Source organism: Silurus meridionalis, chromosome 28 (assembly GCF_014805685.1).
Source record: "Silurus meridionalis isolate SWU-2019-XX chromosome 28, ASM1480568v1, whole genome shotgun sequence".
In the NCBI taxonomy this organism is placed as follows: Eukaryota; Metazoa; Chordata; class Actinopteri; order Siluriformes; family Siluridae; genus Silurus; species Silurus meridionalis.
In genome coordinates this window covers 5,379,929-5,392,341 of record NC_060911.1, presented here as the reverse complement: position 1 = coordinate 5,392,341, position 12,413 = coordinate 5,379,929, and the positions used below count along the sequence as shown (strand labels likewise).

At 32.6% G+C, this 12,413-nt stretch overlaps 1 protein-coding gene across 2 annotated transcripts in view; it reads right to left on the bottom strand.

Moving 5' to 3' along the window:
* Window positions 1-12,413, bottom strand: part of abcc2 (ATP-binding cassette, sub-family C (CFTR/MRP), member 2) — a 38,836-nt gene extending 26,423 nt beyond the window's left edge. The window contains exons 1-11 of one of the 2 annotated variants that reach the window (XM_046842950.1): window positions 12,224-12,413; window positions 11,910-12,002; window positions 7,784-7,957; window positions 7,215-7,358; window positions 6,541-6,681; window positions 6,243-6,365; window positions 5,909-5,964; window positions 5,449-5,683; window positions 3,637-3,821; window positions 2,951-3,128; window positions 1,158-1,412 (exon numbers count right to left, since the gene is read on the bottom strand). In XM_046842950.1, coding sequence (XP_046698906.1) covers window positions 1,158-1,412; window positions 2,951-3,128; window positions 3,637-3,821; window positions 5,449-5,683; window positions 5,909-5,964; window positions 6,243-6,365; window positions 6,541-6,681; window positions 7,215-7,358; window positions 7,784-7,957; window positions 11,910-11,951 — 1,533 coding nt within the window. In that variant the 5' untranslated portion in view covers window positions 11,952-12,002; window positions 12,224-12,413. Of the gene's footprint in view, window positions 1-1,157; window positions 1,413-2,950; window positions 3,129-3,636; window positions 3,822-5,448; window positions 5,684-5,908; window positions 5,965-6,242; window positions 6,366-6,540; window positions 6,682-7,214; window positions 7,359-7,783; window positions 7,958-11,909; window positions 12,051-12,223 lie in introns of those variants that run through there. The other variant, XM_046842951.1, reaches the window with a different exon arrangement.

The following is a 12,413-nucleotide window of genomic DNA, read 5'->3' as shown; positions in this document are numbered from 1 at the left end:
TTGTGGTGGATAAATGACTGGATCAGAGAATCTTATGTACGACAGGTGGGTCAATCCCATTATTTTGTGGCTGGTACAAGGTCATAGGTGTAAGTTTATTGTTGCATGTGGGGGGCGTGGGGGCCTGTCTGGTGTGATGCTATTGCTAAAATAAAATTAATTTTGACTTTCGAAACCTGTATGAAATCACAATGTACCACAGCTCTCTGTGTATGAGGCTGCATAGCCACAAACTGATCAAAGTGCCCAATCCAATATCGAACAATCAATACAATATAATGCAGGTGGTTTTAATTTTACGGCTGGTCGGTGTATTGTCGGTGTGGTGCATATTTTTTCGCACTGTTGCATATGTTCACTTATTGTAGTCCTGTGTACTGTACTGTTATTTTGAAATAGTTTTAGACCAGTTAAAAGTGAAATGTATATTACCAAAAAATGAGAGGAATAACAGTGTAAATCCTACAGGACCATGCTTGACATGAATATAGTGTGTAAGTAACATAAGTAACTCATTTGCCTCTGTACTTCAGCACATTGGATTTGAATCAGGACAACAGGGTCATGTGCAAAATGAGACAGTTCATGTAATTCAATTTCTCAGAATATATTTTCCTCACTTAACAACACACCAGCTGTGGATGACGCGATTAGAATAAACACTGGACATTTTAGACCTTCTCTTGTGCATGAATTTATTTCACCCACTAGCTGAGCAAGAAACTTATTCAATTAATTCTGTCCTCCTTCACATTAAAATAAATTTAAAGGTCCATCAATTCCAGTGTGTTTGGATCAGAAGTGAATGACGTGTTGTTTTTATTTGTCTAAGTAAAGAAAGGATGTTGTTAATAAATGTGTGTTGCATTAAAGGTTTTGATTTTACCTCTGTTGCTGCATTCATAAAATTACTGACGTTAAACAAACAAAATACATATAAAACATAAAATATTAATAAAAAATATAAAAAAATATATATACAGGATCATAACAATAAAACATTATGGATTCCATACAAAACAAGGAGCTTATACATAATGTATTGATAATCTGTCATAGGACATGCCATATGACAAAAAGAATATCTGCATTTTTGAAAAGTTGTCTGCAATGCACTAATTTGAGACAGAATTATTCCCAATAGAAAAATTAAATACCTGGTAAGTCTTGGATTTGGTGGCCAGAAGCCCATTCACAGGAACCATAAGCAGCATCACCAAGAGACCAGCGAGAACAGAAGGTCCCAGTTCAATCCACAGAAATGCTATAGACAATATAATCTGCAGTGGGCACGACCACAAAAGGTGGACAAAGTTGGTGACATCATTGAAGCGCTGAGCATCAGCTGACATCAGATTGACCGTTTCCCCTACTGTGGACTCTTTCCTTGCATTGTTAGACATGACCAATGCCTGTAAGAGCGAGAGTCAAGTTTAAGGTTTAAGACATGGGATTGGTTGAGAAATTTAATTGAATTTTCATCTGAAAAAGTGGCAAAATTATATTTTACTAATAATGGGCTGTATTCAGGGTTTAACCAAGTCCAAATTCCAAATTTTGTTAGCAATTATGCAGAGAACGTTTCCTTTTTAAGGGTTTTCTGTTCAGATTATATAAATGGCCGCGTGTCATTTAAGGTTCCAGCATTGCCAAATTATTTGTTACTACTGTAGAAGTGTCTGAGACTGATTTTTTTATATTACAATCTTGCCCAAAAACAAAGGTATAAAAAATTTGGACTGAAGGTAAAAAAATGTAACACGAAAAAAGGATATTTAATAAAAAAAAAACATTATGACGGTATAAATAAGAATATTTTATTTCATTTTACGTCATGAATCCTGAAATGCAGTTTAATTAAATATGCCTTCCACCATCATTTTTTAAAGCAACTTATATAATTAGCACTTGATCCAGCACATTGTATAAATTGTATAATATGCTATTATTTATTTTATATAATTAAAATTTGAGTTTTGTTTTTTCTTATCATTATAATGTTTTCAATTCTGATTTGTTGAATTATTAGAATTATGCCTGTATGTTCTTATTCATTTAATAGACTTTCCTGAAAAGAAAATGTCTCTGTTTTTAAAGCTTGCTTTAAGTTAATTTTCAGTTAATGGAAAGTTTTTTAATAATAAAAAGGTGTGGATTTTGTGTGGTTAAAGTGTGTTTGAAGGAAAACACCTTTAAATAATAATGACTACTAAATAATTATTATTGTTATATTTATGCATTTAAAATCAGCCTCAAATGGAAAATCTTTGGTGTATTTACAGCACAAAACATGCATTTTATCTTGACATATTGTTGCTTCTTTAAACTGGCAGTGACTCAAGTTTTAATAATTCTTCTTGCACAAGAAAAATAATTACTCCAACATCAGATTTGCACTGGACTGAGGCACCATCTTCTGTGTTACTTTAGAATTAAGCTTAAGTAAGACTTCATTAATTAGTTTTGAGGTCTGGAAACTGATGTGCACATTAGATTACTAGCCACTAACCTTAATATACTGTATATTCCTAATAAAATGTATTCATAAACAAATGAACTATCAATTAGGAATCTATGCTTTTAAATTAATAAAAAAAAAAACAATAAACAACAAAATATAAAAAACAGCCCCTTTAAACAGTAAAGAACAAAAAAAAATTTCTAATGCAATCAGAAAATTGTTTTGCATAATGTTTCAATTTTGTCATAATGGAGTTTAATTTAATTCAAGAAAGTAATGAGACTGCTACATTTTTTTCGTGACAGACTTTGGGTACTGCTTATTAAAATACACATTAGTTCGATCATTTTATTTTTTTATTTGCATTGCAAAAATTGTCCAGGGCACCAATCCACCGAAACACACAGTTTCAAGTCATCATTCATGAAGACAAACTAAAATATGATATATATCTAAAATGCTAGAAATATAAAAAAAATTAAATTGTACCTTCTTATAGACTACTGCCATTATAGCCGTGCGTACTTTCATTCCCAGAGCGAAACAGCGCTGAAAATACTGTTGGAGGAACAAGGACTGAAGAATTGCCACAATCAAGAGTAGTACAGCATAAACATAACCCCACCAAGTGTGAATGGATTTGTCCTGAGTGAAGGATATCATGACCCTAAAACAAAAAAACCCCAAAAAACAGAGTATTCCATTATTCCCAAAGGGAAAGTAATTTTTCACATATTCCAGCTTTTCATGAAAAGCTGGGGACAAAGTGCAGGGTCAGTCATGGTCAAGGGTCTTTCTCCAGGGCTTGAACCACCAACCTTATGATCATTACCCCAGAGCCTTACCCCCTGAACCACTAATAAACAGCTACTGAACATTTTTAGAATGAATTGGAACACTGACAGCCCCTAGGAATCTCAATACATCAGTACCTGACTTTACTAACACCCTTGTGGCTGAATGATCACAAATCTCACCAAATAGGGACTAAATGTTGAATGGAAAATTTAACAAGCATATTTAAATGCTGGAAAAGTCATATATGCATATATGGATTCTAGACCATCTAGAAATAGAAATTGAGTACTGAATCTGCATGCGAGTGTCACAAAATAATGGCCTATAAAATGAAAGCCTTATGTCTATGAACCATCAAAAAAAATCTAATGACTCACTTGAGCAGCTGTGGACTCACAAATGAAAACAGGTCTTGTAACAGTTTAAAGAGAGCAGACTCCAGAAGAATCCATTTAAAGGTTTTCATAATGGTGAGCACCAGCCAGGAGTCAGGATAATTTGAACCGTTGTCCTTTTTTTGCTTCTTTTTCTTCTTCTTTTCTGCCTCTGCTCCTTTCTCCTCCTAATCACAAAAAGCAAAACTGGAGGTTAAATAAAGATGGTTTTTTTTTTTTTTTTTAATCTGAGACAATTTTTCAGACCAGCCTTAACAATAAAACAAGCTTCTTAAGCCATACAAATTAGCATTCATGAGGCTTTTCATGTCTGCTCAAACAAACCTGACAGGTTTACTTGCCATGCCGGTAATTATATTAAGAATTGTGAATTGTCCTGGTAATCACTCTGCAAGCTTGTTTTATTATCATATGCCTACACCTGTCCTGCTATATAAAGGTATTGTGTACGCTTAGATTTATTGACAAAGCGAATTTCTCGAAAAAAAATTTGTTGTCTAGACTGTAAGTCTGTTTAATTGTGTTTACAATTTCCACCAATAACCAGTCAGAATAGAGGCGATTATCTATGCACTTAAACCAGAATCAGAACAATCCCATGTAAAGCAGTTACCTAAATTTCATTTTGCTAACATTTGATAACAATCCTTTTCTAACATATACTGCATTCACAAGGCATTACATCATATTTTTGTTTATATTATACATTATCTTAACAGATTAATTATACCACTGCGTTGGTGAATTATTAAAAGTGTAACATTAATCATATTTTTATTAATATATAATAATAATAATAATAATAATAATAATAATAATAATAATAATAATAATAGCAGGTGCACTAGTAATAATAGTAGTTATTAAGGTAATAGAAGTAGAAGTAGTAATAGCACCACTACTAATAGTGATAGAAGTAATAGAAGCAGTAGTAATAGAAGTACTAATTGTACTACTAACAATACTACTAGTAAAACTATATAGAGGCAATAAGTGATACTAGTAGTAGTTGTTGAATTAGTAGTAGTAACAGTAGTAGAATTATTTATAGTACTACTAGTACTATTACAAGTATTAGAAGTAATAGTAGTAACAGTAGAAATAGTACTACTGATAGCAGTCATAAAAAGAGTAGTAGTACCACTAGTAGTGATAGAAAACTAAAAGTAAAATTGGTAGTATTAATAGTAACAGTAGCAGTATTAATGCATGTATTAAAAGTAATAGTAGTAGTTAAAATAGTTGTAGAATTTGTAATAGTAATAGAAGTAATAGAAGAAGTAGAAGTAGAATAACTACTAGTAGTAGTAGTAGAAGTAGTAGTATTGATTGTACTACTACTACTAATATTCCTATTAAGAAAAACACTAGATTGAGGTAATAGAATTAATACTAGTAGTTGTTGTGGAATTAGTAGTAGTAACTGTAGTAGAAGCAGTAGTAATCGAAGTATTAATATTATTACTAATACTATTACCAGTATTAGAAGTAATAGTAGTAGTAATATTAGAAATAGAACTACCGATAGCAGCCATAGACATAGTACTAGTGAAGTGATGTTAAGTAATAGTACTAGTAAAAGTAGTTCTAGAATTTGTAGTAATAATAGTAGAAGTAGAAAAAGTAATAGTAGTAGTAATAGTAGTAGTAATAGTAGTAGTAGGAGTAACAGAAGTAGTAGAAGAATTAGAAGTAGTAGTTTTAGTAGTAATAGTAGGAGTAGTAGGAGTAGTAGTAGTAGTAATATTAGGAGTAGAAGAAGTCGGAACAGAACTAATAAGACAAATCCTTTACCATAACCAGGATATCCTGACTGACACCTTTGGCCAGGCCATTTTGCTCACAATCAGACTTTAGTGTAGATTTTTTTTTCTTGGCTAGTTTCTTCTGTAGCCTTTGCCGTGCTTTCCATAGTTCTTCTTTCATGATCTCCTCAAACTTATGGGTGATATATCCTGTGCTATCCTTCTCATTCAACTCCCACATATCCTCCTGCTCCAGCGGTCTTTTATAGCCGTTGAAGACCATCCTTAAATGGAAAGATAATACATGTTTTAGCATGATATTTAATGCGTTTTAGCAGAGTGTGAACTAATAGAAAAAAAAATTATTGATGTTATTTAAATCAGAAAGTAAAAAAAAAAAAAGATTGTGGCTATATGTGACCGAGGCCATCTGTTGTTGTGCAGAGAAAAGCATGCAAAGAAAAAGATGTATTAGAAAAGAAATAAAGCAGAAGGCAACAGAATCTTACCAGTTAAACCAGTTGAAGGTGATTCTGCTAAGAAATGCAGCACCAGCTTCAGGGTTCTGCAGGAGCCGAAACCAAAATATAAATTGATTGATTAATCAAGTCTGTAATTTATATATATATATATATATATATATATATATATATATATATATATATATATATATATATATATACCTCGATTGTTTGCAACTTTTTTATTTAAAACATGACTAGTTTGTACTAATAAATAACATAAAAAAATGTTTAAAAACTATTTTATTATTGTATTATTCATTTAAAGTAGTAAAAAAACATTCATGACATATGTGGTTCTTTACCACAAAACTGGATCTACCTTCTTTGTCCTTTCCTTAAGGTCAGGTGGAACATCAGCAATGGCTGATAAAACCAAAGCGACCAGCTGAAATCCATATGCTATGTAGAAAAGGCAAAACCTAGGAAGATCTGATATGTTCTCCTGAAAGTATTAAAAAAAAAATTATTTAACCATGACAAATTATTTTAACAATTAATCTTTTATTATTTCAGCAATTTAGGAATATGTATCTGTAACCGTTTCTATTTGAGCTATGTGTTGGACTTGTTTTACAAATTTTTTGATAACACATTGAAAAAGCACTGATTTACATTACCTGTTGTAATGCATCTCTTAGAATTGTCTGGAAAGGAAAGGTATCACAGATGACCAACAGCAGCCAGAACAGGAAAAGGCTTCCAGAATCGACAGCTCTCTCCTTGCGTCGTAAAGCTTCCTGCATGAACATCACCAAAACCTGCAAATCGAAAATGTGCATAATGAGAGCACACACTTCACATATATATATATATATATATATATATATATATATATATATATATATATATATATATATATATATATATATATATATATTACAGGTAATGTATTCAGAGACAGATATTTACAGATAGATCGCTTTATTCATCCCAGAGGGAAATCGACATCAGCACAGAGAGTTACAGGTATATTCAATCAAATTTTACACTGTAAATACAACCAAAGGAGATGACTACAACATCATGCTCGAGATGTTCTCGCGATACAATTACGTCATGGGAAAAGGGTTTTGTACATTGCAATCACGAGAAAATTAAGTCTTGATAATGTGAAAACAACATCTGTTATGTCGAGATGAAGAGAAAATTAGGTTGCGATCACGAGAAAGAAAAAAGATTATACTGGATGACCGCTTAGGACATCCGTAAAATACCTTATAATGTCTGTACACCTCGCAGTAAACAGGAAGAAATATTCCTATAAATGGATTTCAAAGATTTGAAGTCTTACCCAAGAGACTCCAAACAGCACCGGATTAACGTAAAGCACAGCAGGATTTTTTTTAATGACTGAGTCATTTGTCGGTCTGTAATCTTCAGCAAGTGTGACAGCAAGTCCAGCGATAGCTGTCAGTAACAGAAGTCCTGCCACAATCTGATGGAATAATGGAATTAGTTTAGTTCATTTGGTAGAAAAGAAAGTGCCAAGTATGTCCACCAAAAATCTATAGGAAATGTAATAAATTCTTCTCAATGCTTCAGAATGAATTGCTGGATGGGTTGTAGCTGCACGGACCAAAGAATGAAGTACAAATTGTCAAAAAAAAGTCATGTCTTTGTATACTGATTTCAGACTTCCTTTTACTTCTGAGCAATGCTAATATTATTAATAAGATTCTGGACAGGCGTGTACACTTTTCATATCCTGGCTGACCAAAATCATTTGAATTCACTGTGAAGAAGTTATTATGCATCAGTAGACTGGGGACCCATCTGGCCTGTGCGCAAACTATAGTCTCTGTGGAGGCACTACTGACACTCATTCATATGAATAGGCTCGATAAGCTTGAAAACGCCTACCTGCTTGCAGATGTAGAGCTTGGAGAAGGGAATCTTGGGAGCTTTTTTCTTGAAAAGTCTGGCCAAGTGTAAAGGAGCACAAAGCCACAGGAATCCCAGCGGCACCCATACCAACACTGTTCTCTCTAAACACACTGGCAAATCTGGATCGGTACGATTCAGGTATGAGGCATTCTGAAATAGGAATAGATACTCATGTGAATGAATTTATTCTCAAATTACACTCAAATTTCAGAAATTTTTAATCAAAAATAACTGATTTTGTTGACTTTTCCTATTGTCACAGTCACTGGAAAACCAACACACCATGAGTCCTGAATTTCTTTATGTATATGTATATGTATATGTATATATAATCCTGAATACTATATGGATTTAAGCATCTGGACACCTGACTTTTTCATTTGTGGTTCCTCCTTAAACTGTTACCACAAAGTTGGAGACAAATCACTGTATAAAACATCTTTGGATGCCCTAGAATTACATTTTTCCCTCAATTAAACTAGAAGACCCAAACTGTTCCAGCATGATATGGGATGAATTGGAAGACTGAAGGCCACCTCACCCAACATCAGTACCTGTACCCTTGTGTCTAAATTAGAGCAAATCTCCACAAGCACCTGGAATGTTATGTTCAAAAATGTAATATGACTCTTATGTGTCCACAAACTTTGTTTTATTCCAAATAGTGTATATACAAGAAGGCAACATGGTGCCATGAATAATAATGCTGAATAATAGTTTAATCTATAACTATATCCAGAAATCAATAACAAATAAAGTTTACACAACCCATGCCATTATACACAATGTTATTCATAAAATAACATAGACACCTATATTAATCATTATGAACATTTGAATATTTATTATTTCCTGTAGGCTTTCTATTGGCATCAGTGACATTAGTTGGTTTAGTCCAGACTGCACTAGTCTAGTCTAGACTGCAAAACTCAAATCCCAGCTTCAATAAGCAGCCAAAAAACTTTTAACTGTAATCATGTGAGAAAACCTTTGTATTAAAGCATCACCTGAATCAAACCCACAGTACTTAAACTATGAGTCATTTGTGCAGTTAAAGTAATTATAAGTAACTACCAAAGTAATACATCAGGTATTATGTGTTTTATTAATCCTTCAGGCAAAATACAGAGCCCCTCCAGAATTATTGGCACCCTTCATTAAAAAAAAAAAAACAGGCAAAAATGTTTGTATAAAATTAATATAATAAGTATATATAAATATGAGGTTACATCCATTTGGAGTAAAATCCATTCATTAACCAAGCACACACACACACACTTGTCACCCTATACATTGACAAAGATAGCAAAGGAATGAAAAAAATAACTTAAGTACATGCTTTTATTGATTTTTGCGTTTTTTAAGATCAAACTTTTAAACTTTAATTTTAAAGCAACAGTGTTTTTGTTCGAAAATAAACCGCTTACAAGCTGTACAAAGAGGAATTCAGCAACTTGGCATTGGTGTATTATGGTCAAAATCTATCCTTTATCAGTTTTATTTTTCCTTATGAAAAGCACACTGAATAAGCTCTATGTACATGCCTGTGCACATAATCAAAAGTTTTGCTAAAGAAAAGTGATTTTTAAGCAGGTAAAGGACCCAAAACCCCACTGTAATGTGCTTGTGAATAAGTAATGCCTTTACTCTCTGACATTAGGTCTTACATCTTTTGCCTCGTGTCTTGGCTCTATGTAATCATTTGTGCAATCACAATTTCTGGCAGCACAGGTCATTTGTTGAACTTTCTGTTCTTGGTGCACTGCATGACTGATATAACATTTAATGTTGAACACTGGCTCGAAACCAAAACCAATTCCTGTAAACACAACTTATATGCAGTAAAATGTTTCTTAATCCAGCATTTAGAGGAGCAGGAAAGTCAGAGGATCTTGAAGATTGTGAAGATTACAATATTTTATTATGAATTCTGCTTCAGGCATTGCCATAGGTACAGCTTTTTAGGAGGATGAGCCAAATATCCTTGTATCAATGCAGAACTGGTGAAAGAAAATGTGTTTATCAATGCAGCATTTCTCCCTGATTAATTACAACAAATTATTTAAGATCCAAATTGGATTTTTTCTATATGTAGCGTACAATATTTTCCATCGAGGAATGTGTCAGTGTGTCCATAATTGTTTCCAACTTTGTTGGACTTTACAGGAAAAGACTTCACTGCTTAGTTTATCAAATACTAATTGTAGGGGTGCTGATTATTTTGAAAACATTACATAATCTAATTATTAAAAATCTTTAAAATAAGTAACTAACTAACAAATAAAAGGAAATTAAAAGTACAAAAAAACTTAGATATAACAGTATATCAATGTATCTATGTATATGTTATATTATATATGTATATAAATATATAAATATATAAATATATAATTTTTTGATTTTTTGATTATTTTTATTAAGAGTGCTTATAATTCTGGGAGGGCACTCTATATAGCAAACTTTGCTTTTAATTACTACACTTTATCACTTTCATTTTACAGTAAGTGATCCGGAAAGGATCAGGATTGAATATTAAAGATATGTAGCATAAATTAGCAAATTTAAAGGTGCCTTTTTGTACCATGTGATTTGCAAGATTTCATAGCACACTAAACCAGCAAACTCATGGTCGAAAAGTACTTTAATGTGCAAGTCACGATTATCAGCATAATACAGCTCCAGCATGGTCTTTCGTTTCATATGTTAATTGTCAACATGATAGTAAACACTTTATGAGTGAGCATAATATACACCTGACGGACACCTGACATAACTGTTACCACAAAGTTGGATGCACACAACTCTATAGGATGTCTTTGGATGTGGCATTACATTTTCCTTTCACTTGAACTACGAGACCCATAACTGTTCCAGCATATTACAAACTTATTACTATTATTGATTATTATTGAACACTACTAAATAATCAAAACACCTTTGGGATGAATTGGAAAGCTGACTACACCCCAGGCCTCCTCACCTCAGCTACATCAGTACCTGACTTTACTAACACACTTGTAGCTGAATGAACACAAATATCCACAATCACACTTCAAAATCTACTCAAAGATCTTACAACAGAAACTGAGCTTATTTTTTAACAGTAAACGGGGATCAATGTGAAATCAGGTGTTCAAATAGAACATGCAACTCTTATGTGTGCACAAACTTTTATCCATATAGTGATGTTAAAGTAAAGCCATGTTAGCGGTTTTGAAAATGAACTACCAAAAATAATTCAATATTTACAGTACAATACATTCTGAGGAAAAAAAAATTACTATAATAATATGAATATCCAGTTTACGATTTTTTTTTTTTTTTTCCACTAAAGCATATATTTTCAGAATTTCATTAGAATTTTGTGGCTTATTTTAATTATAATGCAGCATCTTGGTTTAATTTATTTTTATATAATGCAAAAACCTGCAGTTTAAACAGGGTTGTGCAGACTTTGTGTATGTCTATCAGCAGCACATATTACAGGTTTGAACAAAACAAAGGGTAAAAGTAGTTTTCACATTACTATTGCTATTACTATTACTTCTACAAGTTACTATGCACCTGAGTGCTGTTTGAGCACCACGCGAGATTTGTAGTGTATGTCTTCATCGCACACTAAAATGCAAAGTCATGGTCCAAAGATAGCCGATGAAGTAAAGATTATATACACAGCATGGCTCCTGCATAGTCATTCATAATTATCATCATGACTGAAAACAGAACATCAGCAAACATCACTCGTTGATTATTAACTTTCGGTTTTATGTTTATATAATACATCATTTTAAAGACATTCCAATAAAGAACTGATAAAGAAAGTCTTCCTATTAGTCGGGTTTGAATATATATATATATATATATATATATATATATATATATATATGTGTGTGTGTGTGTGTGTGTGTGTGTGTGTGTGTGTGTGTGTATTTACCACAAATATAAGGGTTATTATTCAGTGGTAATTAAGAAACATATGAATACTATTTAAATAATAATGGAATATTATATCAATTTAATCACCTGACATTGTATATATACACAATATAACTAGTAGGTCAAGTGCTATTAGAAAAAAAAAAAATAGCAGTTTGAAACTTACCCAAAAAACTGACCCACAGTACTCATCCAGAGTAGCGGACATATTTTCACCACTCTCACCTGTACCAATCAGTTCGAATGGCAGTGATGCTCTCTGTAAGCAGCAAATAGATATTAATCTCCGATCCTGATTTTAACAGATTCCCAGACATAAACTTCTAAAAGACCTTTCATGAGGGTTCGTGGTTTTAAGCCTAGATTCTGTTAATGCTTAACTTTGTTGTAACTTTTGAGCTAGTTACTTCTTATCAGCCATAAAGCAAAAAAAAAAAAAAAATCACAGGACTACAATTGACCGATCAAGTTATTGCTTACCTTTATCTCTCCGTCAAGTAATCAGTGAATCCTGAAGTGCAATTATTTATTCACTCTGGCATCTGTGTCATGATTACAGAAGAAACTATTTTCTCTGCTTCTGGTTCTGGTAAAAACATGAAGGCAATGAAACCCTGTACAGAGGAGCATGCCGTGAGTGATGGTAGCTCAGAGGTTTAAAGTTCAAAAA